Raw genomic sequence first — 22,566 nt, 5'->3', positions numbered from 1 at the left:
CGACTTGCGAGGTTCCCAATGCCTTTGGCTCTTTCCCAGCAGACAATTTTGGGTTTGGGCGGTCGTGCCCAGTCTATCACGATACAGTATGTTGGGAAGAAGTCGTAGCTGAGGAATTTATACAATGAAGCTGTGATGTAAGTGAATAATTTAAGTGGTATTCAATTGATTGGACGAGTTTTAAAATGTTATCTGAGCCACCGAAAAATGTCCGTAGTGCTCAATTCTGAGGTGAGAAAAATTGCAAGTTTTTGAGTTTCAACTTTCAACAGCCCAGAATTCCCCGAGTTAGACGTTCATTTTACATTTGTCTAATACAGAAAGTGATAATGGTGTTGAAAGGGAAAATAGTAGTGCAACTATTGTGTAAAGCTTGGAAAGCACCAAACAATTATGATCAGATATATTGTGTTTATTGCAACCATTTGGGGTGTGCTGGTGAAATGTCGAAACAAATAATTAAACACTATTTTTGAACATCCTGTTTGAATGGTTATTTGTCATGGCTGATGAGTTATCTACATATGTGAGCAAATTTAGAAGGGTAGAAGAAGGAGTGTAGTTGGTCTTGAATGTCTTGAGTCTGGAATTCAGACCCACTTGTTGATTCACATTATTCGCGTAATGGCCGAAGAAATGGGTTGGTTTGCTCAGAAAATATTCCTTTTCAATGTAACATTATAGAAGTTAGTTTGGTTCTCATGGTTAATTGAAACTGTTTATTCGTGGGCATAGCATTTTGCAAATGAGTTCGTTGTTCACAAATAACAACTCACACTTTTTAACTTTGGTGGTGAAATTTAGCAGAGTTTCAAAACTTAAATTGACAGTGGATACAGCAAACTGAAAAGAAGCAGAAAACCTAAACCAGGCTTCTAAATTAAGCCCTCTATATTTTTCTCCCTCTTTCTTTTTCTCTCCCTTGTCTGTACCTGTGTGTCCTATTTACAAGACTGGTTGTGGGAAGGTGGTGATTTCTCATGGCCAAGCCACAACACAAATTAGTTTTTTTTTATATTCTTTTTTAGACTTGTCTTTGAAGTACAGAGGTATTTAAATTCTACCTGCCACTTCATAGTCACTACTATCACATTATAGTTTGTTATTGTTGTTTTTTTTTCCCTTCAACTTGTTTTGAAGCACCTCGTGCGTAGCCATCGTTTTCAGGGTTTTCTTGCGAGTTGTTGAGCTACGTTTTTCCCTATTCACACACCTATCGCCCTTGGGAGAATGACAGGAAAAATTTTTCGGTGTAATTCTTTATAGACACTGCAGTAAAGGACTTGATAAAAGGGACATGCATTTGAGTTCCTAATTTTAGTCGGCAACAGAATGTACCTAAGTAAGTAAGTTATTCTCAATTTAATCTTTATTTAAAAAAACTGCTTTGTTAGTTGGCGACCGGCATGGATGGTTTAGGCGAAGTGATCATCGGCAACAAGATCTATTCTGCCCGCTATGCCCAACCGCCGAGAGCCGTCCTGGAACAGGAATCTGATGGAGGCAAAGTGATTCATGGCCAAGGTGGCGCCGTTTTCCCGGACGCCGTTGTTCCTGGAAGTGACGCAATCGGGAACGGTTCTACATCCGACGAGAATCGTTCTTGGCTCCATCAGATTCGCCCAAAAGGCGCCCTCATAACCACGGATTTAGATGAGCTGCCTGTCGTTGAAGAACCGGATTACATCAATCTCCGCATCCGATCTGACTCTCAATCCACCGATGAAGGAGAAACGACGCCGACTATTTTCAAAGTCTCGGCAGGTCGCAATGCATCCACTAGCTCGTATGGACGCGAGGAGAATATTTATGAAGAAATCAACGAACTGCAACGGCGCCTGGCCTTGGAAAAGCAGCAGTCAGTAGCCATGGCAACGCGAGCACAACAACATGTACCGGCTTTCCAGCAGGCGTCTACGAGCTTGGTGGATGAAGTAATGGACGAAGTGGCTCGCGTTCGCCGTGGCCACAATATAGTTCTCAATCAACTGAATCTGGACTTGGAGCATTTTCTCAAACCGCAAACACCTGAGCCGTCGCCGCCGTTGCCGTTGCCGGAACAGCAACTGAATCTCCCGCAAGATTTCGATGGTCTGGATCAACTTGTCAAGAATCGTTCTCATAGCATCGGTGAAAGTGCTTGTGATAAAGTGTCGACAGTGTTTTCGACTCCGCCGACGGGCCGTTTGCCGCGGAAATTTATCTCGCACAATCGCTCCAGCTCGTCGGTTTCGTTCACCATGTCACATCTAATCGGAGCCGGTGAGCGATCTTTAGTGCGTTGTGAGTCGCTTGACTTTACTGCCCACGAAGTTGGAGTCCATCGTCGGCCTAGTGTTACCTCGCGCGGTTCTACTTCCACTTCGTCCTCGGTGGCATCCAGCAATCGATCGGATCCGCGTCAGAGCATCCGCAACCTTCATCAAGGCCTCCAGCATGGAATCCAAGGCCTCGCCGACTGGACGGAAAAGTGCGGGCAGATGCTGGCCAAGCGGAGTAAGAAGGTGATCGCCTTCGTCAATAAAGGTAAATATTTGTTTTGCAGCCTAAAAATCCCATCGGGGCTGCGGCCTGTTGTTGGCGAAGCCGTCTGAATAATTCATTAGCGTTAGGAGTGGAAAGCTGACCTCAAAACGAACTTCAGCCATTGTACGAAAAAGAAAATTCTGGAATTCTGTTTGTTTGAGAATTATTATTTGTTTTTAAGGGGTTTTTTCGGTTCAGTAGGCTGCAGGCCGAAGGTTAAGAGGGGTGAAACAATTTAAAATACATTTTTTTTTAATTCCAAAAATGAAATCAGAATTTAATTGGAATTTTCAGTACTTTTTTTGTCCACTGAGTAATCACCGCCCACCGTGAGTTATATCGACCTCGTAGGTTTTCATTGGTCATATTTTGACTCTCCGGAAGCAAGGAAAAACATTTGCGGTATTCGTAGGTTTTATTTGTTCCTCCGTTAGTCCGTCATATTGTATTCCATAGGAAAAGGGTCTCTTGCTCTCTTGCTATTTTATGGATTCTTTGTTTGTGTAATGACAATTGCCACAGGACGGCCGAGTGTTTCTCTCGTACGGCATTCGGAATGTTGATGTCGTTGAGGCGTGAGAAGTTGTTTCTCGAGTTCATTTTCCTTCGAGTGGGTTACTTGTTGTCATACGGCTGAACCGCTGAAGCAGCGTGAAGTACGCAGACAATTTCTTTCAGCTGCCTGATTCTTTGGCCCTTGGGCATTTTTCATTGCTCATGTTATTTTTTTTTTTTTTCATAATTTTCTTTTAAAAAACAAAAAAAAACCGCCAACATTCTTTTCATTTTTCCATCCCGATATTTTTTTTCGGGGAAAATGCAGACTTAGACTATTTCATGGCCGCTAGATGTCGTTTACGTTGGGTGTTTTCACTGTTTTGTTTTGTTGGTTTTTTGTTTGGTTTGGTTTTTTCTGGTTTCTTTTATTGTTTAGTATTTTTAACCCAAATATTTCGAATTGAATTTTTCATTCCCGGTTCAGTGTGAGGATGATGGAGTATGTATTCCAATCTGCAACTATACATACATAAGCAATTAGGAGAAAGTGTGGTAATTAATCCATTCGAGCTGAGCTTGAAAAATGTAGAACCAATAACAGCGTGATTATTTCGCACTTGATGGCACTCATGGTTCATAGTGTGCATGACCTCGGGTATCACCTCGTACTCAGACATATGTCAAGTTTGAACATTTTCTTCCCCTTTTTGGTTGTCCAGCCTAGTCGATTTTTAATCGTCGGTAGAAACCGCTTGTCCTACATGAACATGGACTCGAAGTCTTCGGTTCTAGTTGTTTTCCCATCGAGTTGAACGTTTCGATCTAATGAGAAAATCCGGTGCCTTTTAAAACAACTCGACGGCCGGAATGTAAGAGGGGGGGGGGAATAGGTGGTTATTTCCATCGACGTTGAACGACGCCACCCTCTACCCCCCGTCGCTCTCTAGTCTGCAGGCGGCCAGCCTAGGCCCTCCGCCGTCACCGTTTCTTCCCAACGCAGGGCGACTGCGTTTTGTGTCCCTTTAGTCTCTCGCCGTCCACGGTCGAAACTTGTGCGCTGTCAATGAAGTGGCCGGCCCGTGTGTACTGTGTAGTGCATAGTTTTTACGAGAACCACAAAAGGGCGAGCGCTTCCATTGAATGGATTGGCCGTCGCTCATATGTCCGTATATATGGCCACGACAACCAGCCCTGATGAAGCTCAATATTTCCGACCCCATCGTGCGCGTCCTCGCCCGTTGGCTCCAGTAACCATTGGGAAGCGCTCGTGAGCGCCACTCCCCTCATCCTCTCCTTTCCTGTTGCTCCTGCCATCACTGCTGCGAGTGCTGCCGCGGCACTCAGCCCTGAAACACTTCACACACGCAGGCCAGAGTGAGGTAGTCATGGACCTGGGCTCGCTTTCGTGTTGAAGGCAAACGCAACAAGGTGTTGTGCGTGGGAAAAGTGCACGAGGTCTTGGGCAGGTGCCGTTCATGCCCGGCGGAAGTGTTTTGTTTTGTTTTGTTTTGTTTTTTCAAACGAGAAAAAAGGAAGGAAATCTTTTGATTTCGGAAATGTTGAATTAACTGAACGCCTAGTTCGAGAGTTCCAACTGCAACCGAAGACGTGTGTGGCTGACTTGTTCTGGAACACGAGACGATCCAACGATCGCTCCAAGCGAATGTGAGCTAGACCTTTTGACCCCACACAGTTTTCTTTTTTCCCCTTTTTCCTCTTTTCATCGATTGACACCCAACAAGTTATGGAACAAATGTGCTGGTAGCAGCCGACATGGAATCGTCATCTGTTTATTCAGATCTCATGGCTGCCACTGGACGGCAAAGTATGCGCATGAGAAGGCGGTCAGCTGGCGCTGGGTCGTTCGGCGGATCGGGCCGCTGGACTCTCGATTCCAACAAGAAAGTCGGTCGCAAAAAAGTGGACAAGTGCGAAGAAGAAACGCGGGAACACGTGGTCCTCCTACTCTGTAAGTTGAGGACGTTAGTTTTTTTGTTTTGTTTTTGTTAAATGTTTCGTGTTTTCGATTTTGACTTATTATTAATGTTGAAACTGCGTCTGGCTTCGTCATACACCCCGCGGGTTTCTAAAACACGAAAGAGTAGGACGAAAACGCCCATATGTAAGTTTGGTGGTCGGGTGCCCCGCTTTTACTTTCGGTACCGGTTATCGTTCACACCTCCGGTCATTTTTCACAACGGCGCCAATGGCCTGGAGTTCGGCAGGGCCTCGTGAATTTTCCATTTCGAAATGACCGTAGTATTTTTATTTTGTATTTGTGTTTTTTTTTTCCTGTCGTTATCCTGCGCGCCTTTCAGCGCCGGGTGGATCGAGTCATTCCGGGAACATGTAGGTTTTTGGTTAGCCTTTTGTGACTGTGTGTTCCATGTGGTCTTGTTCTCTCGTTTCAAAAGTTGTCGTCCATCATGACTTGGATCTTTTTCACCCCCTCGACGTTCCTTCTCTCTCTCTCTCTCTCTCTCTCTCAAGGGGGAACACATGCAAACAACCAAGGGAGGAGCTCCTCGATACCCCCTCGGGGTAACAGGTGTTGCGTACAACGGAAGGAACCACTACGGGCCGGAGTAGATTGTCGAAAAGGAAAAACACATATCCTCTTGAAAGCAGATAAAAAAGAAAGAAGGGAGAAAAGCTTTTGGTTGATAACGTCGAAATCTTGCCGTGTTTTTTTTTTGTTTTTTTCTTATTTTTAATTCTATTTCTACGTCTATACGTCATCCGCTCCGCCGTATTTCATTCAAACTGTCTGTGTCGATGTTGTTGCGTTGTTGCGGTCCCTTTGTGTCAGTTGTGTGCGTCTTTCGTTAGCCCTACTGTTCATTTTTTTATTTTATTTTCATCTTCTTTGTGTGTGGTGGGTTGGACTATTGACAGATCGACGCTCAACCTGTGAGGCCGAGCCTACCGCTGGTGATGTTGCAGCTTCAGCTGCTGCTGCCGACTGCCTGGCCTCTTCACCAACTCTCGGTCTGCCTTCGACAAATGGAAGCGATGGTAAATATTGACACCTTTTTTTTTCTTTTTTTTTGGTTTCTTTCAACCAATGTGCGTCAATGTTTATTTTATTACAAATCCCGGTTTTCTTTTTCTTTGTGTGTGTGTTGAGTTGAGTTGTTCTTGAACAAACTGAACAAAATAGAAATTTTTTTTTCTAGTCGAAAATACTTTAGCCACCTACCTCCCCCACCCTCTCCCGCTTCCACGTGATGCAACCGGATATTGATGTCATAAAAATCTCCCCTATTTTGCCTCTCCGCTCCTTTGCGCTTAGTTGCTCACTTCGAAAACAAAAATCTCATGCACAAGACAGAAATAGGGTTCTTTTTTTTTCTGTCTTTCTTTCTTTCTTTTTGTTCGACATGGAGACGGCAATGTGGCATAACCTGACTGTGTGCTGCTGCCTCTCCCTTGATGTGAATAACAAAAGCCGCATCATTTCCTCCTTCTCCCTCATGTTAGTTGGCCGATGCGGGCGCCCGTTCTCCACCCACACAGCCACCCGCCACTCGAGGTTGATGAATGCCTGAACCTGACTTGCTCGTTGCTCCTCTCTCTCTCTCTTTCTCTCTCCTTTCACTCTCTTATTCTCTTATTCCCTCTTTCTAGTCTGAAATTCATCAGGAACACACTTGTGGCTCTGGTCTGGCTGGATTATTCTGGCATCAACAACACTGCCTCAATATTTAGGCACGTAACCCAAGTGGAGGAGAAAGGCGTAGTCGATATGCCGAATTGTCAGTTGATATATCCGGGCTGAAAGGCATGTGAGAGCAGATCCCTCCTTTTTCTGTTTTACTGCACACACACACACACACACACCTCCTGATATATATCGTTTCATTTTTTTTATTACAACCATATAATTTTTATGGGAATCATCATCATCATCGCGTGAATGCAGTTCCAGCTAGTTAGTCCGACCTGGTCGGTCGCACGATGACGGCTTTCCTTTAGCTGAGATGAGCTATTAGAGCAAAGTAATCCATTAGTCGTGCTGGGAAAAGCAGCGGTTGTTAACGCAAAGAGAGTCAATGTTATTGTTCATTTTTCTTTTGTTATGACGTTTAACCTTCCAATTGTTTATTAGCTGTCACATTTGTAGTTTTTTTTTCTCTCTATCTCTCTCTTTGAGTAGCCACCGTCGATAAATTTAATGTAAATTCATTTCCATCCATTCTGCTGTGTAGTGGTGGACTCGGAGAACAGGATTTATGAAGATATCGATCAACATTCTACCGGCAGCAATTCTATGGCCGGTCTGGAAACGTCGCCTGATAGTTTGGCCGTCTCACCGGCCAATGCCGCCGCCACCGATTCCGGTTTCTCGTCCGGCCAGACAAACGGACGCCACAATCACCATCAAGTCCCATGTAGCTCGGACGACAGTTGGGGATCTGGCGAGTTTGAAACGTTTTCCTCGGACGAGGCCGTCGACGACGATGACGACGAAGATGCCGAAAAAATCAATTCGCCAACGTATGGAATTCTCTATTTGAGCGAACTGGAAACTAAATAGCCTGACTTTAATTTCATGCTGGTCTTGTTATCGTTCCCAAATCAGGAGATCTGGCACTCTGCGAGCCCTGCTGACTGGCAAATCTATCCGAGACAAATTGCGCGGAACGCGTAGTCGCAGTCGCGAAGAAGATAAATCGAGTTGTGCTGCTGCTATGGAGACGCCGACTGCTGGACGTGGTGTCACCTCGCCGCCGTCTGGAGAGCGTCGTTTTTCCCGTCTCTTTTCGCTGAGACGCTCCTCCGCCAGCCTCCCGTCTCCCAGTGCTCACAATAGCAGCAGCAGCAGCGATAACTCATTCATTTCGGCTGGTTCCACTCCGTCATCCAGCGGCAATCCGGTGGCAGAGTCGATGGCCAAAACCTCCAGCCCGTTCGGCCGACCGCTGCCATTACCTCAACTGCTGGAAGAGGACGAGATTATGGCCGGATTGGGTTTGGGCAACGGGAGTTCGACTTTGGGTTCCCTGTTTATGCGACGTCATCAGCCTCCAACGTTGCCGCCTATCCCCCCGCAGCTGAGCGCGGAGCAACTCAAACGGCGCTACATTGTCGCCACCATTATACACAGCGAAAATTCTTACGTGTCCTCCCTTCAACGCCTTGTTAACGTGAGTTGTGGCCCCTTGTTTGGTTTCAAAAATTTCAACACCCTTTTGGGGAAAGAAAGAAAAAAAAGTTTGGAGGGACTGGAGTTAAAACGTCTCTTCTAGTTATCGCTTGTTGACATTTACATTGAAAGTTCCGATCGGCAGTGATGAAACGAGGAAGTGAGCAGTTGGGCTCTCCCCCTCCGTCGCTTTATTTACTTATCAGCTCTCACCCCCCAACCCCTCTTATGCCTATGGCATGAGGTTTCCTAGCAACCTTTTTTTTCTCCGTTCTTTTTAGAATAACAGGGATTTTTATTGAGGGTTGGTTAAAAATAAATAAAAACGTTGGGGAGGGGAGAACAAGATGTCATTCCGGTCAATTCGTAGTTTTAAATTCGGTTTTGTCTAATTTATTTCATCCTAAAAATCAATCAAACATTTGAAACATCTTCCACGCAGGAATATAAGAAGCCGTTGGAAGAGAGCAATCCACCTATTCTTGGTTCGAACAAGATATCGACGCTGTTCCACCGCTTACCGGAGATCCTGCACTGCCATACGTTATTTCGGCTGGCCCTGTCCGAGTGCGCTCGAACGTGGGACACAGAAGAAAAGATTGGCGATGTCTTTGTGGCCAACTTCTCCAAAGCTGTGGTTTTGGACATTTACAGCGATTTCATCAATAATTTCTCACAGTCGCTGGAGGTAGCCAAGCAAGAGTCAAAACGCAAATCCGCCCTAGCTGATTTTCTCAAGGTACTTTTTCCTGTTCTTGTATTTTTTTTATTACAATAATCAGTATGGGAATGATCTGAACTCTTTTCATAGGTCAAACAAATATCCTCTCACGACCGGTTGTCGTTCTTCGGTCTCATGGTCAAACCAGTTCAAAGATTCCCTCAATTCATCCTCTTGCTTCAGGTAGGACATTTGTTTCCGATTCGTTTTTCCACTTTGTTTGTTGTTGTGACAAATCAGTTTAATGACTTGCTTTAATTACATGGTTGGAATAGGATTTACTGAAGCACACTCCGCAAGGCCACCAGGACCGCATGTCGTTGCAGTTAGCCCTAACGCAACTGGAAAGTTTGGCCGAGTTGCTCAACGAACGAAAGCGGGAAACGGAGCAGTACCAGGCTTTCCGTGACACGCTGCGCCACGTTTCGGGCAAATTTTCACTTCGCCCGCTGGCCGATAACAACCGATACCTCCTCCGTCAGGATAATATGAATCTCGTGGTAAAAATAAAAAATCCTTTCGTTTTGGATCCACGAATCAAATTTTTTAAATATTTTTATCCAATTTTCACGAAATATTTAGGAATTCAACCAAAGTGGGATGATTTCCAAAACAAAAGAGCGACGCTTGTTGTTGCTCAACGACCTACTCGTCTGCGTCACCGTTGCCTCTAAATCGGGAGATGATTATCGAAACTCATCCGAGAGACTAACGCTCAAATGGGCGTTCCCAATCACCGATGTGGAGGTTAGTGGCACCTATTTTTTTTTTCGGTTATTTATTTTTTATTTGTTTTCTGCAACTTTGATGATCCCTCAATTTGTCTGATTGCCATCACCAGGTGGAAGATACGAGTACATCACCCACACTCAGTCGATTGCTCTCCTCCGGCTCTAACATGCGATCCTCAGAAGCCATTAGCGGCGTTGATAATCTGTGCCAAGAAATGAACCAGCTGATGCATGATTATGAAGTGATTACGCGCATCGATTCACTGATTGTTACCCTTCACGGCCAATACGAGGTAGCTTGTTAAAAACGCATTGTCTGTGGGTGTAGTATTTCTTTTCTATTATCTTTTTTTGTTTATTTGGGTTCTTAGACTTTGGATAGGATTGCAACGCGAGCCGCTTTGAATCGCATCCAGCAGCAGCTCCAGCAAAAGGATGAAGAGATGGCATGGATCGATTCGTGCTGTCTACAGCTGTTGGTTCGCAATCGTTCCGGGAAGGAGGAAAAGTTCACGTTTCAAACCGAATCGCCCGACATTAGAAAAGATTGGGTCATAGGTAATCGCCAAAATAATTTCCTCAAATGAGATCTTGAATTTGATCGATATGTTTTATTCATTTTTAAGAACTACGCCTGGCGCAGTTGGCCTTAGACCCCAAAAACTCACCCTCGTGGGATGTACTTGAGCAAGAGAGGCGGCCTTCGACAAAGATGCCTTTGTTTGTCAAATCTCTGCCTGTCTACAGATCGCACCATGAAACTGAAGTAATTTATTTGAATAATTGTATTGTTTTTGAATGTTTCTTAATGGTCATTTTTGTTTTTACTCTTAAGGTGCGTTGCGGGTGTTTCTACACGATTCTGGTGAGAAAATCAGGGCCTAGTGTCCGCTGCCTGGGACCTCGCCTCCAAAATTACCTTTGGGTAGTAACTAGCGATGGTATCAGTAGCCACGTTACTCTGTTGACCAGCCAACAGCCGGTCGGGCCGTCCTTGAAAGAAGCCGGTGCCTTCAGTTTAGTAGAGGTCAAAGTTACATCGGTCGAGTTCTCGCCGGGAACGCAAATCCTCTACGATAACGAGTCGACGGATCAAATTCGAGGCGATTTGGTTTGGCTGGGAACAGAAAGTCGAAGGTATTACAACATTTTCTCCTTCAGCGCGTCGTTCAAATATTCATGTGTCATTGATTATTATTTCAGAATTTTACTTTATTCGGCTCACGAGCCGAGCAAAACGGGGCAGGTGGGTTCGCTCAATCTTCCGGCGCCCGTCGTTCAACTGCGTTATCACTGGGACCAAATGTTTGTGGCTCTGGCCAACGGAATTGTGGCCATATTTAAGCGCAACAGTATCGAGGGTGGCTGGGAGCTGAACGCTCCCGCTACGCTCGTTTCCATGGGAGATGAACCGGTTGTGTCACTGCTGCCCATCGGTTCCGCCCTTTACGCCGCTTGCGGTCGAAGTGTATTCGTTCTCGACGGAATCACCGGCGAAATTCTGGTACCGACCTTGTCATTTAGAAATTGTCAAACGTTTAGTCCTAACCAATTTTCTTTTTTTCTTTCAATGTAGCGCAATTTCAGTGTGCAACAAGACCACAGTGGAACCATCAGTGCCATGGCCCACTCGGGTGTCGGTTTATGGATATCCCTGCGCCACAGCAGCACCATCTGTTTGTACCACACGGAAACTTTTCGTCATCTGCAAGACATTAACGTGGCGTCGAATGTCAATCGCCTAACAGGGAAAAAGCTTTCGTGCAATGTCCACGTCACCGCCCTAATGGCCTCAAAAGGCCTTTTGTGGGTAGGGACCAATGTGGGTATCGCACTTAGTATCCCTCTACCTCGGCTCGAAGGTGTGCCCATCATTAGTGGTAGGGCCAACGTATCTCACCACGCCCACAGCGGGCCGATCACCGTTTTCCTGACGATGCAAATGCAAAGTAAACCCACCATGTCGCCTGCCTATCCTTCCGTTTCGATTCCGCAACCGGTTTCACTGCCATCTAGTCTGCCGCCCAGCGGAACCATCCAAGAAGAAAGTGAGAACGAGTCGACGTCGCCGCGCAGTAAGCCCGTGGCCAGCATCAACCAGCTGGCCAGTCATTTCAACACGGTGCCTAAAGTTCGCTCGCCACTGCTCGACAGTCCCTTGGTATTGAGGCGTCGAAGCAAAGAATCTTCTCCCTTGCTGGGCAAGCGGGTGTCGAGGACGTTGCCGAGAGGTCACGTTTTGTCCGCCACCGAGTGTGATATTTTCGGTCTTTACGGCGAACTTATGAACATTAAGGACTACGAGGAAGCCGATGGAAGTGGGTTGATGGGTGGCGGAGGCGGGGCTGGGGCCGGCGCGGTCAACAGTATGTACGAAACGCTTCGGCGGAGTGATCCCGACCTAGCTGCTATTCCTGCCAAAGTCAGCACGCTGGACCGGCGGTTACACATGAAAGCGGCTCGACCGCGCTCGCTGGATCTGTCCAATTGGTCGGTGGACTCGCGCTCGTCCCTCTACACGACGTCTTCGGGTTCGGAGGATTCTGCCAGCCACACGATGACGCCCAGTGCCACGATGTCTACGATGAGCAGCGGTCAGACGGCGACGCTGAAGCGCTGCCACCAACGCAATTCAGACACGTTGAAATCATCTGTGGAAAATCCCCGAACGGTGCTGACTCTTTCCGGTGGCCGTGGATATATTTACACACACCAGAGATGTCAACACGAAGGCGAACGGAAAAACTCGGTTCCTAGTCCAGCCAACATCAACGATGCCCATATCATTTTATGGGAAATGAAATTGTGAAAGTCTAATCTTTCTCACTGAAATATTGACAAATTGCAGCTGAATGGCAGTTCTAAAAAATATATGTTCCTTTGTTTATTCCTTTGTGTGTGTGTGTGTGTATTTTTCGTTTTGTTTCCCATTTGGAGCTATCGCGTATTACGTTATTTTTTTCCAGTTTCAAAAAGTACTGTGTCCGGATGTACTCGAATTTTTTCATTTGTTTAGTTACTCTCAGAGTTGAAGTGGTTCGACACATGCGCAGAAGAAGACTATGCTTTCATTTCTACGTTCCATTGTCTTTTGTATTCCCTTGTATATCATCATCTATGTTGGCCCATTGTATTCTGTATTCTTCCGCAAAGCGCCTTGGTCACAAAACACAAGATTGGAAACAAAACGGAAATATATATATATTTTTTCTTGTTTCGTTTTTCTGTATAAATAAATTCCAGTCCAAATCGAGGATTAATTACCTGTATTAAATCGTACTATGAATTTTATATTCCATATCATCGTGAAAAAGACCAAAGCTTGTCAAGTTTTGGGGCTTAATCGAAAATCTTCATTGCATGATAAATTTGGGCGTTGAAGTCTTGCAAACGATACTACTATATGGATTCTTAGAGGCATAATCCTCCAGCATATTTATAGGATAAAGAATCGATCTAGGCCAAAGCATTCAAAAATCGGTTTAATCCCAACCAACTGTGGTCATATTTACATTGAATGACCGTTTCGTTGTTTTATTGTAAAAAATGGGGAAATAATCCTATAGTAACAGAGCAGGCTGCAGGCCAGCACATGCGAACCGACCGTTGTGAATTTTTCCACTGTGGGACGGATTCTCTTGATGCAGTTACAATTGGTTGTTTATGTACTTTGTGCGCCCTAGTCTCTTAAAGAGGATAAGAATCGAATTTTGGCGTTTTCGTCTCTAGTGAATTTTATCGTCATGTTGACGGAAAGACTACACGGTTGGAGGTCAAACGTTTCTCGCAAAGAACATAAGTATCCTGAAATAAGCATATGGCATGACATGAAAGGTACAAATGCTGGACGGTTTAGTTGTGAATAAAGCGTAGCGTGATAGATAACCATTTTTAGAAATGGCAAGTTGATCAGAGCAATCGATTTGGGCATGTCAAGAGCAAAATGATCTTTAGCGATGTACGGTAGGCTATGAAATTACAATGGTACGGAAATAATGTGATCGAATGATAAAACAGGGATGACTTTTGACAGTCTACTATTGACAGTCAATATACGATTCCTGCTGCAAACCATTTATCCGATTCTGCTACTACTGATCGGAAACTCCCTTAATAAGCTATTGTTTCTTGAAATTGAATGGAATTGAATTTTTGTACATAACGTCTTACTGTTTAAGTTTTTTTAGCTGCCATCTGTGCGTTGCTTACAGCTGAAAATCTGAGTTGACGTTGCGGATTCCATTTTCGATTAGGAAACGGAAAAATCAATATTTGGCCGCAGTCGCACCAATTGACCCTAATTACAATCCAAGAGTATTTTTCTATTTTAATTCCCGTTGTCGCTTGTCGGCTTCGGTATAGAACTTCGGGGTTGACAGACATTTTTGGTAAAATCTTTTAAAATGTTTACAGACCAAGTTAATGTTGTTTATTAAGGGCAACTCGCAACTCAATGCTTCGATCATGGGGAGCATTAAATTGGCAATCACCCTTGAATCCCCCTTGAATCGGACGGAAAAGGTACAGTTAGTCCGAGAACAATGACGACGAACAAATTTATGGCCTTGGGTTTTTATTCTTTGTTGCAACATTCTATACAGAGAACAACCCCTATATGTGATTTATAAAACAACTGGCCAAGTGGATTCAAGAATACAGCCCAGGCCCTGCCATTGATTTCCATTCGGATTGCATGTGTAACGAAATGTTGACTATCGTCGTCTTTTACTGCGCTTTGACGGTTTTGGCGGAAAGTATACATTTTAGGCCATTGAGACATATTGTCCGGTTTTGTTTAGTCTTCAGTGAGGTTACCTAGAGCTTATTCTTCTAGGCTACATTCTAGTTGCTCTGTAGAATTCGTTCAATCAAAATGGAGAATGCCGAATCTGTGAGTATGCCGAACAGGCAAGTCAAAAGTAGACATTTCGAGGATGAAGACAACGGTAAGAAAATTGTCTATAATTTACAATATTTATTCTTTTCCGTCCACTTTTTATCTTAATTTCGAAGGGAAATATTATTTGCGTTGATGTTGATCCTTGGTTTTTTTATCCACTTCTTTTTAGTTTCCTTCTCGAATGATGTTCAAACAAATTCAGAAGTTCCGCACACTACGTTTCCGCCCACATAGGTCTACCGAATTACAGAAATTAATATTCGTTTGATATGTGAATTCCCAACTTCAGTTTAAGACTATTGGCTACTAGCATAATGAAAATCAAAACACCAAAAATAAATAAATGAAATTTATTTGAAGAGGTTCAATCGCCCATAAGAATGTTCAGTATGGAAAACGTGGCTGACCGCGTTTTTCATCGCAAAAAGAAAATGGTGGGAGAATTCGACGACGATGAAACACGTCGGAATGATTATCGCAATAAGCTGGCCATCTTGAAAGGCGATTTGGAAAGCGGGAGTCAGAGGATGGCGATCACCGGCGAGGAAATGGAAGATTGGTTTCAGAATCTTCAGATCCGAACCCAGCAACCAAAGGACAAGAATGAGAAACCAGCTGCCCCGACCAAATTAGCTGCCACCAATAACGTTGCTACTGCTGCCGTGCGGTGAGTGATCACGTCTTCCGAAGGACTTCCAATTGAGTTCAAATAGAAAAGGTGACCAAGGGTTTTGCTACTCAAACAAAATGTACTTATTAGACACAAGTAGCAACAGCACATGAGTAGCAAACCCCTCATCTCTATTGGCCATTTTACTTTTGCTTTATCTCATTTTGCAGTAATACTACTCGCCAATAAAAGAAAAAATGCCCTACGTTCATTTTAAAGTAGACCTCAGGAGGGAAAAATGTAGCTTGATACCGTGCATCAAAATAAAATTTGTTGAGCTGGTTTTGTTTTGTTTATAGATTAAAGGGAAATGTTCGGATCGATAAGGTAGAGAATAAAATTACATCGCCCGTTGAGACACATCAGTCACATAGGAGACATTCTCATTCACACAGGTCAGCAGCAGAAGGAATAATTGCAGAAGAAATGGTATGTGAATTGTTTTCTAACATTTGATTGGTGATGAATAATGTCTTTGGCGCATCACTGTCTGCCAATGCGTCTGGCATTTCTGCAAAAAAATATATGAAAGAACTACTGACCATTCTTTCTTTTTGACAGTGCGAAAACGTCGATGAGAAAAATCATGCTAAAGAAGTAGCTGTGCGATCAAAGAAGTTAGAAAGGCAATCAACAGAACATAAAGCACAGACAAGGCGTAAGAAGTCGTCGCATATTTCCGTTGCGGAGGTCGCCAGTGATATACGTAACAGCAAAACTCGCCCGCATGATTTCCCAACTTCTGCACGATTATCATTATCTAGTGATGCCCAAAGCAGCAACAGCAAAGCAAAATCTAGTAAAAATACTCTTTCCAGCATCAAATCAACAATTCGCGAAGAACAATAAGTCATCAAAAGACCCGCGATAGTTTAAATGCATGCGGCAATGTATTATCAATAATTAGAAATTGATATACCGTACGTAAAATCCTGGTAAAATCTTAGTGATGCGCATTAATGAAACGTTGCATTAGGTAGAATGTTTGTGTGAACAAATAAATAAATAAATAAAAGTAAAAAAAAAAAAAAAAACGAATTTGTCGTTAGCGTGGTAATTCTGGGGACTGTAATATTACGTTTGAATCGACATTTATTCAAAATTCTTTACAAAGCACATGATTTAGCATTGATTAATGCGTCTACAGATCGAAGAGGAAAGTTGTGATTTCTTAAAGAAATTTTTTTTTGCTTAAGATATGAATAACAACAGATTTTTTAAATGTATGCATGAAAGTATCGTCCATATGCCTGAAAGCATATATAATTATAGATATAGCGATATTGTACGGATAGCCCTCAGTATATTAGCTTTAAAAACGTGGCCTATAAATCTCACACATTAAAAATATGTTTTGAGTAGAATAGGCTATATGAAATCATTAGAACTTTGGTACAATATTTATAGTTTGCGCAAAAATGGGGTTTTATAGATAGCTGATAGACCTAATAGATAGACTAAGTTAGTGTTTGGACTCCCTTCTCTGGATCAGCAGTATTGATTATTGAATTCTTTGACTTCAAAAGGATTCAAGGTTTTTTAAATAAAAACTGTCAAAAAATGTTTTTTAGAAGTGCATTATAATTGCATTATAAAACTAATACAATATTATTTCGGCTTTTTTTAGCACATTTATCTTTTTTTTTTAATTTTCGGTTCAAAGTTTTTTTTGTATCTACGTTGTTTTTACTAACAGATTTGTGGTTGATAATAGATTTATACTCTCTGTAAAAAATGAGTAATACAAATATTTCGTTTTTAACGGTTAGTTCGCACGAGTAGACTATATTTTACCGCACTTTCGCCGATATAGTTGCGTCATTCTTCATGGATGGTTGCATGTCTATATCATGTCGTGCTTACACTACAAAGTCGACAGCTTAAGACTGATGACTGTATATAATACCATGGCAAAGCTTAATACGAGAAGCCTATAAATTTGTAGCACCATCTTAGAAAAAAAATTCCGCTATATATACCTACGTATTATAAAACGAAACAACAAATTATCGCAAACTTCATTGATTCGTTTATTTAATCATTGTTCGTTGTCTTTTTTGCAACTCGGTAACAAAACGTAACAAAAACAAGACTGCCAGCAGACCACAGAGCCGAATGCTGATTACGTTATTTGCCTGCTCAGAGTAGGCATATAGTTGATCTATCGAGGTTACATGCTTCAACACAAACTTGATTAGGGGAGAGGGGGCTAGTTGGCAGGTGGGGTAAGTTGGCATTTTGCTAGTTAGACCCCTTACAGACCAAAACAAATCAAGCCTTTTACACCAAATATGAAATACAACACCCAGATTACTCATACAAAATTTCAAAAGTATACGACTTCCCCAACAGGAGTTATAGCAAAAAGAAAAAAAAACTGCAAAAAGTTTTTTTTGGGCCTCTCAGCACTTTTATTTTTCTCATAGTATAAAACTCTAAGAGTGTCAGAAAACCCAAGCAAACAAGAATTAATGTTTGTCTTATTTTTAAAATAAACCCGACATTTCTACATTAAAAAGTTATTTAGTTATCAATTTATTTGTTCGAAAAGCACCCTGTGGGGTTAGTTGGCAGAAATTTTGAGGGGCATGTTGGCATACAGATTTCTCACGAGATGCTGAGTTACAAGTTTTCAAAATTCGACCTAGAAATTTTGGAGCAATGGAGAATCGTCACTTGCCAACTTTCCCCGTAGGTGGGGCAAGTTGGCAGACTTTTTTTTTGCAGTTTTTCTCAATTTCACAATTTCGTGTAAATGAACATTGTAAACAAATACGACCAATTCATAGAAAATTGAAATCTGAATCTTATTCAATCATTCAATTTGCAAAACGTGTGGTCAAAAAATTCAAATAAATTCACAAAAAGTGACCCTGCCAACTAGCCCCCCTCTCCCCTATACCTTAAACAAAAGACTGGGCAACTGAGAGCATAATGTACATCTGTTCGTAACTTGATATTTCTAAGTTAGACATCATCATAAAAATATTATACAAAAAAATCATCATAAAATATTATATACGGTTCTAAGTTTTTTAATTAAATGAAAAATAAGTTTCGCCGAATAAAAAATATACAAGCCGATAAGTTAATGCCGTATATAGGCCCTTTAGCCAACTGTACATTTTCGTGAACTACAGAGGTAAATTTACTAAAAGGTATGTGAATATTCAGTGTTTATGATTTGGCGTTTTGCGTAACCATCTTAGTAGGCAGCCGAGCTGAATAAGCTGAATTCTAATAAAATGCTTTGAGAGGAGGCTTGTAAGCGCGCTATATTTTGGCTTCTCCTTGGTACTGGAGATTAGCAACATAAACCCAATGTCATCCGACTTGTATAGTGCGATTGGCGAGTTACGCTAACGCGCAATTATAAGGAAGGAGAGCTTGCTACTTTTGAACTTTAGGCCTACCATTACGCGAATCGTTATAGAATTCATCCTTGAATGCGCAGCAGAACTCAAGTACACCTTGCTGCTGTTAAAAGAAGGAAAAACCCAAAATTATTTTTGAAATGTTCTTACAGTAAGAAAAAATCCACTACTCCGCTATACCCTGTAAATAATAAGAAAATCAAACATTTCGCAGTATCCTATCATTTTTGTAATTGACGAGACACGGAAGCACCGTCCGTTAACTTTTACTTTAGACTTTTATGAAACACCCTACAAATTAAATTATAACCTAAAAAAGGTCATTTTAATTTATCACTTCAATGAAATTCTAAGTAAATCATAACGATTTGCTTTAAAAGACGGAAGACTACATAGGAATGACAATGGATTTTTATCCATTCGACATCGGCTTAACGATCGAGCAACGTAACGGTTTGAAAAATTCATTTGACTTACAGTCTTTTTCACGGTAACGAATTAAACTTCTTGATGGGAACAACAAAAATGTCAGAATAAAAACGTATGCAAGATTCCTTAAATGCTGTTAGAGAAAGCAATCATGATATATCAAGCAAATGTCAAATTAAGAAGGCATCCATCTTTACTTCACAACATATTTCTTTAAACAGTAATATCTACCAAATTGGATTACCCTGGCCGGTTTTCGCTGTATTAAATCCACAAAAGGTAGAAAAAGGACTTACGATTTCACGTTTGGTAATTTATGTCATTAAAGAACAGCACGTACAAATTTCATGTTTTTTCATCAACGTCCTCTGTATATCTTTCTGATTTATAATTTACAGATTCATCACAGTTAAGAGAACTAGCATCGATTTAATTTATTGGCTCACTTGGTTTGATCTAGCAGACCCTGACCATAGTCCACCACCAAAAGTATCCTAAATCAATGGTAGAAAAAAGATTAACAAATACTCTCTGACATCACTAACAAACATTTCGTACTTGAAATTCTAAAGATTCTAAAGTATTAGTATAAGAACGGAAATTTCATCAAACGAAAAATATTGATAAATATTAATTAAAAACAATAATAACCGATTTATTTCGTAAAAAATACCTAAGGTTGGTGTGATGATTGATTTCTGTGAGCTATACCTTTAGAGTTATTACTCGTGGCAAAAATTCAAGCGAATTCAAGTTAATAGTATATAGCTTTCTAGGATTAAGTAAGAAACCTAGACACCTTAAAAATTCTCTAATTCAATTATGCCCATTAGAAGCGTCACTGAGGACCTGTCTGATTTCCGGGAACTCCTTGAGTATATAAGTCGCCTCTTGAACCGTATGCCATTCGTAGCGTCAGTCGTCAAAGCTCTTGCTTTCGAGGTCGCTTCTTCTGCCTATCTGCTTTCAAGCTTTACAAAGTCTTTTTCTTCCAATTCTCTTCCTGAATTCGATTGTTGTATCCTTTTGGAATCAATATCTTTTTACAGGTATGTTCAAAATGTATTAGGGCTATTTACATTTTTAAATTCTAAACTAACTTATCTGTATAAAGATTGAAAAATGGCAAACTTGACTGGTGATGCTGTTGTTGCGATGGCCCAGAAGCAGGCTTTTGATCCATGGGCTTTGCCCGATACCTTCACTCTTTATGCCTACGCCCCAGAGGACATTCGCAGCTTTCTTCATCCTCACTGGCACTCATACAAGGCTGTGCACCCGGCATGGTATTATTTTTTGGGATTGATGTACTTGGTAATTGGCACTTGCGCTGTTGCGGGTAACGCCGTCGTCTTGAAGATCTTCAGCCGTTTCCCGGCTCTTCGAACTCCCGCCAACTTGTTGGTTATGAATTTGGCTGTGTCTGACTTCCTCCTAATGCTTGCACTTTTCCCCGAATGCGTTTACAACTTTTTCCTTGGTGGCCCATGGCGCTTTGGAGAAATGGGTTGCCAGATCCACGCTTTCTTGGGTAAATCAAGTGAAAATTATACATTAAAAAAATTTGGCTAATTTGTTGAACATATTTAACGTGAATTAGGTGCTTGTTTCGGATACAACCAAATCTTCACTCTGACAATGATCTCATACGATCGCTACAATGTGATTGTAAAGGGATTCAGTGGAACTCCTCTTACTTTCAGTATGATTGTGTTCTGTTTTTATCGTTAAACAAAATGAGTAAAATCGTTTTCTTATTCAGACCGCGCTGTATCCATCATCACCGTTAGCTGGATCTGGGCTTTGGGCTGGTCTATCTGCCCATTGGTCGGCTGGGGTGCTTACGCCATGGATGGAATCATGGGAACGTATGTCATTCGGTTTATTTGGTTTTCATTTTTGAGTATTTTTTTCTACGTAATTTCACTTTTCCAATCAACAGATGTTCTTATGACTACGTCTCCCAAAACATGAACAACAAATCCCACATTTTGGCTGCCACTTTCGCAAACTTCATCCTGCCAATCATTGTTATTGCCGGTTGCTACTACTTCATCGTTCATGCCGTCTTCAAACACGAGGAAGAACTCCGTGCTCAGGCTAAGAAGATGAATGTTGCTTCTCTCCGTAGCAATACCGACCAACAGCAAGTTTCCGCTGAGATCCGTATTGCCAAGGTCTCCATCATGAACGTCTCGATGTGGTTGACTGCTTGGACCCCATTCGCCGTTATCTGCATCTTGGGTACCTGGGGTGATGTTTCCAAGATTACTCCTTTGGTGTCAGCCATCCCAGTCATTCTGGCCAAGACATCCTGTGCCTACAACCCACTCATCTATGCCATCTCCCATCCTAAATACCGAGAGGTAACATATTTTGTGTTCAAAATTAATGAAATACTTATAACTAATTTATCAAATGGAAATTTAATTTATTTACAGTGCCTGAAGCAGATGTATCCTTGGATGTGTATCGTTGAGGAGAAAAAATCAGTTGCTGATAACCAATCGGCCATCACTGAAAAGACGGAAATGACTGAAACCGTCAAGTGCGAATCTGCTTAAGATAAATAAATAAATCAAATCTGGACTAGCATTCATTGGGAATGTTATCGGACGGCTATCATACTTATTGACGACACTGGCAAACTCTAATTGACTAATGACTCTTGATTTGTGATTCCACGAATTTTCGGAGCTTTGATTTTTTTCCGTTTTTCTTATTAAAATTTTCGTGTACATTTGACACTCAATTTATGTTAATATTCTGTTTTTATTGGGTTGATTAATACACTGATGTTAAGAAGAGAGCATCCATAAAAATATTTGTTTTCTCTGTAATGCAATGGATGACCGTCGCAGTTTCAATGTGATAAAAACGAATTAGAAATAATTTAACTAACTAGATGAAAGTCGCGATACCTAAATAGCTGTAAAATCGTTCATACAGTCAAGAAGTAAATTTTATAGCTTAACGGAGTTCAAGCAAGAATTTACTGATACATCTTAGGTAAGTTTTAGTTTGACATAGTTTTGGCACAAATGTCTATATTTTGATTCTTTACGGTTTCTCTGTGTATGGAAATTTTCAGGAATCGATTAAAATTCAGAGATAACCCATTTTGTTAAACAAATATACTAAAATCTTGCTATTTAAATTTTCCGGTGCTCCACCAGAGAGTTGTTAGGGAACGAGAGGGTAGCGCAGAGAATCTCTAAACAAATTCTTTATTTCTTTTGCGATCTAAAGCCAAATAAAGCTTCATACCTGCATTATCAAAAAATTATAAATTCTTTTTGAATCTTTAATGATTAGAAAAATTTTGTAAGAATTAGTAATTTTTATTCGGTGTATAATGTATACATGTAGTGTACATGATCAGAGAATTGTTAAGGGGAGGGGGCGTGGAGTACCTTTGGAGAAATTCTGTATTTCTTCAGAAAATAAATAAATTATTGCGATATGAAGTCACACAAAGCTTCACACCTCCAATGTTATACAAAATTGAATAATTCTTTTGAATATTTTTATAATTAGAAATATTTTGTAAGAATTAGCAATTTTTTGTGTT

General features: G+C 41.6%; 3 protein-coding genes across 5 annotated transcripts; all 3 read left to right on the top strand.

The window, feature by feature from the left end:
* The first annotated feature begins 49 nt into the window (after positions 1-49).
* LOC124343956 (rho guanine nucleotide exchange factor 10-like protein) lies at positions 50-12,876 on the top strand. 3 transcript variants are annotated; one of them, XM_046797338.1, is made up of 15 exons: positions 50-137; positions 1,395-2,526; positions 5,920-6,039; positions 7,233-7,521; positions 7,607-8,171; positions 8,613-8,909; positions 8,982-9,074; positions 9,167-9,391; positions 9,474-9,638; positions 9,733-9,915; positions 9,994-10,180; positions 10,249-10,388; positions 10,458-10,759; positions 10,826-11,126; positions 11,199-12,876. In XM_046797338.1, the coding sequence occupies exons 2-15, from the start codon at positions 1,407-1,409 to the stop codon at positions 12,429-12,431; spliced, it is 5,220 nt and encodes a 1,739-aa protein (XP_046653294.1). In that variant the 5' UTR covers positions 50-137; positions 1,395-1,406; the 3' UTR covers positions 12,432-12,876. The 3 variants fall into 3 exon arrangements, with proteins under 3 accessions (XP_046653294.1, XP_046653293.1, XP_046653295.1); XM_046797337.1 differs by having other exon boundaries at positions 88-231; XM_046797339.1 differs by lacking the exons at positions 50-137; positions 1,395-2,526 and adding an exon at positions 4,410-4,993.
* A 1,572-nt stretch (positions 12,877-14,448) lies between these two features.
* Positions 14,449-16,250, top strand: LOC124341853. The gene is made up of 4 exons (XM_046794803.1): positions 14,449-14,568; positions 14,883-15,189; positions 15,492-15,621; positions 15,754-16,250. The coding sequence occupies exons 1-4, from the start codon at positions 14,496-14,498 to the stop codon at positions 16,039-16,041; spliced, it is 798 nt and encodes a 265-aa protein (XP_046650759.1). The 5' UTR covers positions 14,449-14,495; the 3' UTR covers positions 16,042-16,250.
* A 3,635-nt stretch (positions 16,251-19,885) lies between these two features.
* LOC124343539 (compound eye opsin BCRH2-like) lies at positions 19,886-21,805 on the top strand. The gene is made up of 6 exons (XM_046796880.1): positions 19,886-20,044; positions 20,110-20,526; positions 20,596-20,697; positions 20,758-20,863; positions 20,938-21,361; positions 21,437-21,805. Exons 2-6 carry the CDS (start codon positions 20,118-20,120, stop codon positions 21,557-21,559), a joined length of 1,164 nt encoding a protein of 387 aa, XP_046652836.1. The 5' UTR covers positions 19,886-20,044; positions 20,110-20,117; the 3' UTR covers positions 21,560-21,805.
* The last annotated feature ends 761 nt before the right edge of the window (positions 21,806-22,566 follow it).

This window comes from Daphnia pulicaria, chromosome 6, assembly GCF_021234035.1.
Source record: "Daphnia pulicaria isolate SC F1-1A chromosome 6, SC_F0-13Bv2, whole genome shotgun sequence".
NCBI lineage: Eukaryota > Metazoa > Arthropoda > Branchiopoda > Diplostraca > Daphniidae > Daphnia > Daphnia pulicaria.
Note: the sequence above shows the minus strand (reverse complement) of the source record. Positions and strands in the feature narration are given on the sequence as shown.

Excerpts from the sequence above, each read along its gene's own strand:
- LOC124343956 (XM_046797337.1), top strand. The coding sequence starts at position 208 with ATGTCCGTAGTGCTCAATTCTGAG. Across the intron at positions 8,172-8,612 it reads CCCTTCAACGCCTTGTTAAC|GAATATAAGAAGCCGTTGGA; the intron begins GTGAGTTGTGGC and ends TCTTCCACGCAG. Across the intron at positions 9,392-9,473 it reads AGGATAATATGAATCTCGTG|GAATTCAACCAAAGTGGGAT; the intron begins GTAAAAATAAAA and ends CGAAATATTTAG.
- LOC124341853 (XM_046794803.1), top strand. The coding sequence starts at position 14,496 with ATGGAGAATGCCGAATCTGTGAGTATGCCGAACAGGCAAGTCAAAAGT. Across the intron at positions 15,190-15,491 it reads GTTGCTACTGCTGCCGTGCG|ATTAAAGGGAAATGTTCGGA; the intron begins GTGAGTGATCAC and ends TTTTGTTTATAG. Across the intron at positions 15,622-15,753 it reads GAATAATTGCAGAAGAAATG|TGCGAAAACGTCGATGAGAA; the intron begins GTATGTGAATTG and ends TCTTTTTGACAG.
- LOC124343539 (XM_046796880.1), top strand. The coding sequence starts at position 20,118 with ATGGCAAACTTGACTGGTGATGCTGTTGTTGCGATGGCCCAGAAGCAG. Across the intron at positions 20,864-20,937 it reads ATGGATGGAATCATGGGAAC|ATGTTCTTATGACTACGTCT; the intron begins GTATGTCATTCG and ends TCCAATCAACAG. Across the intron at positions 21,362-21,436 it reads CCCATCCTAAATACCGAGAG|TGCCTGAAGCAGATGTATCC; the intron begins GTAACATATTTT and ends ATTTATTTACAG.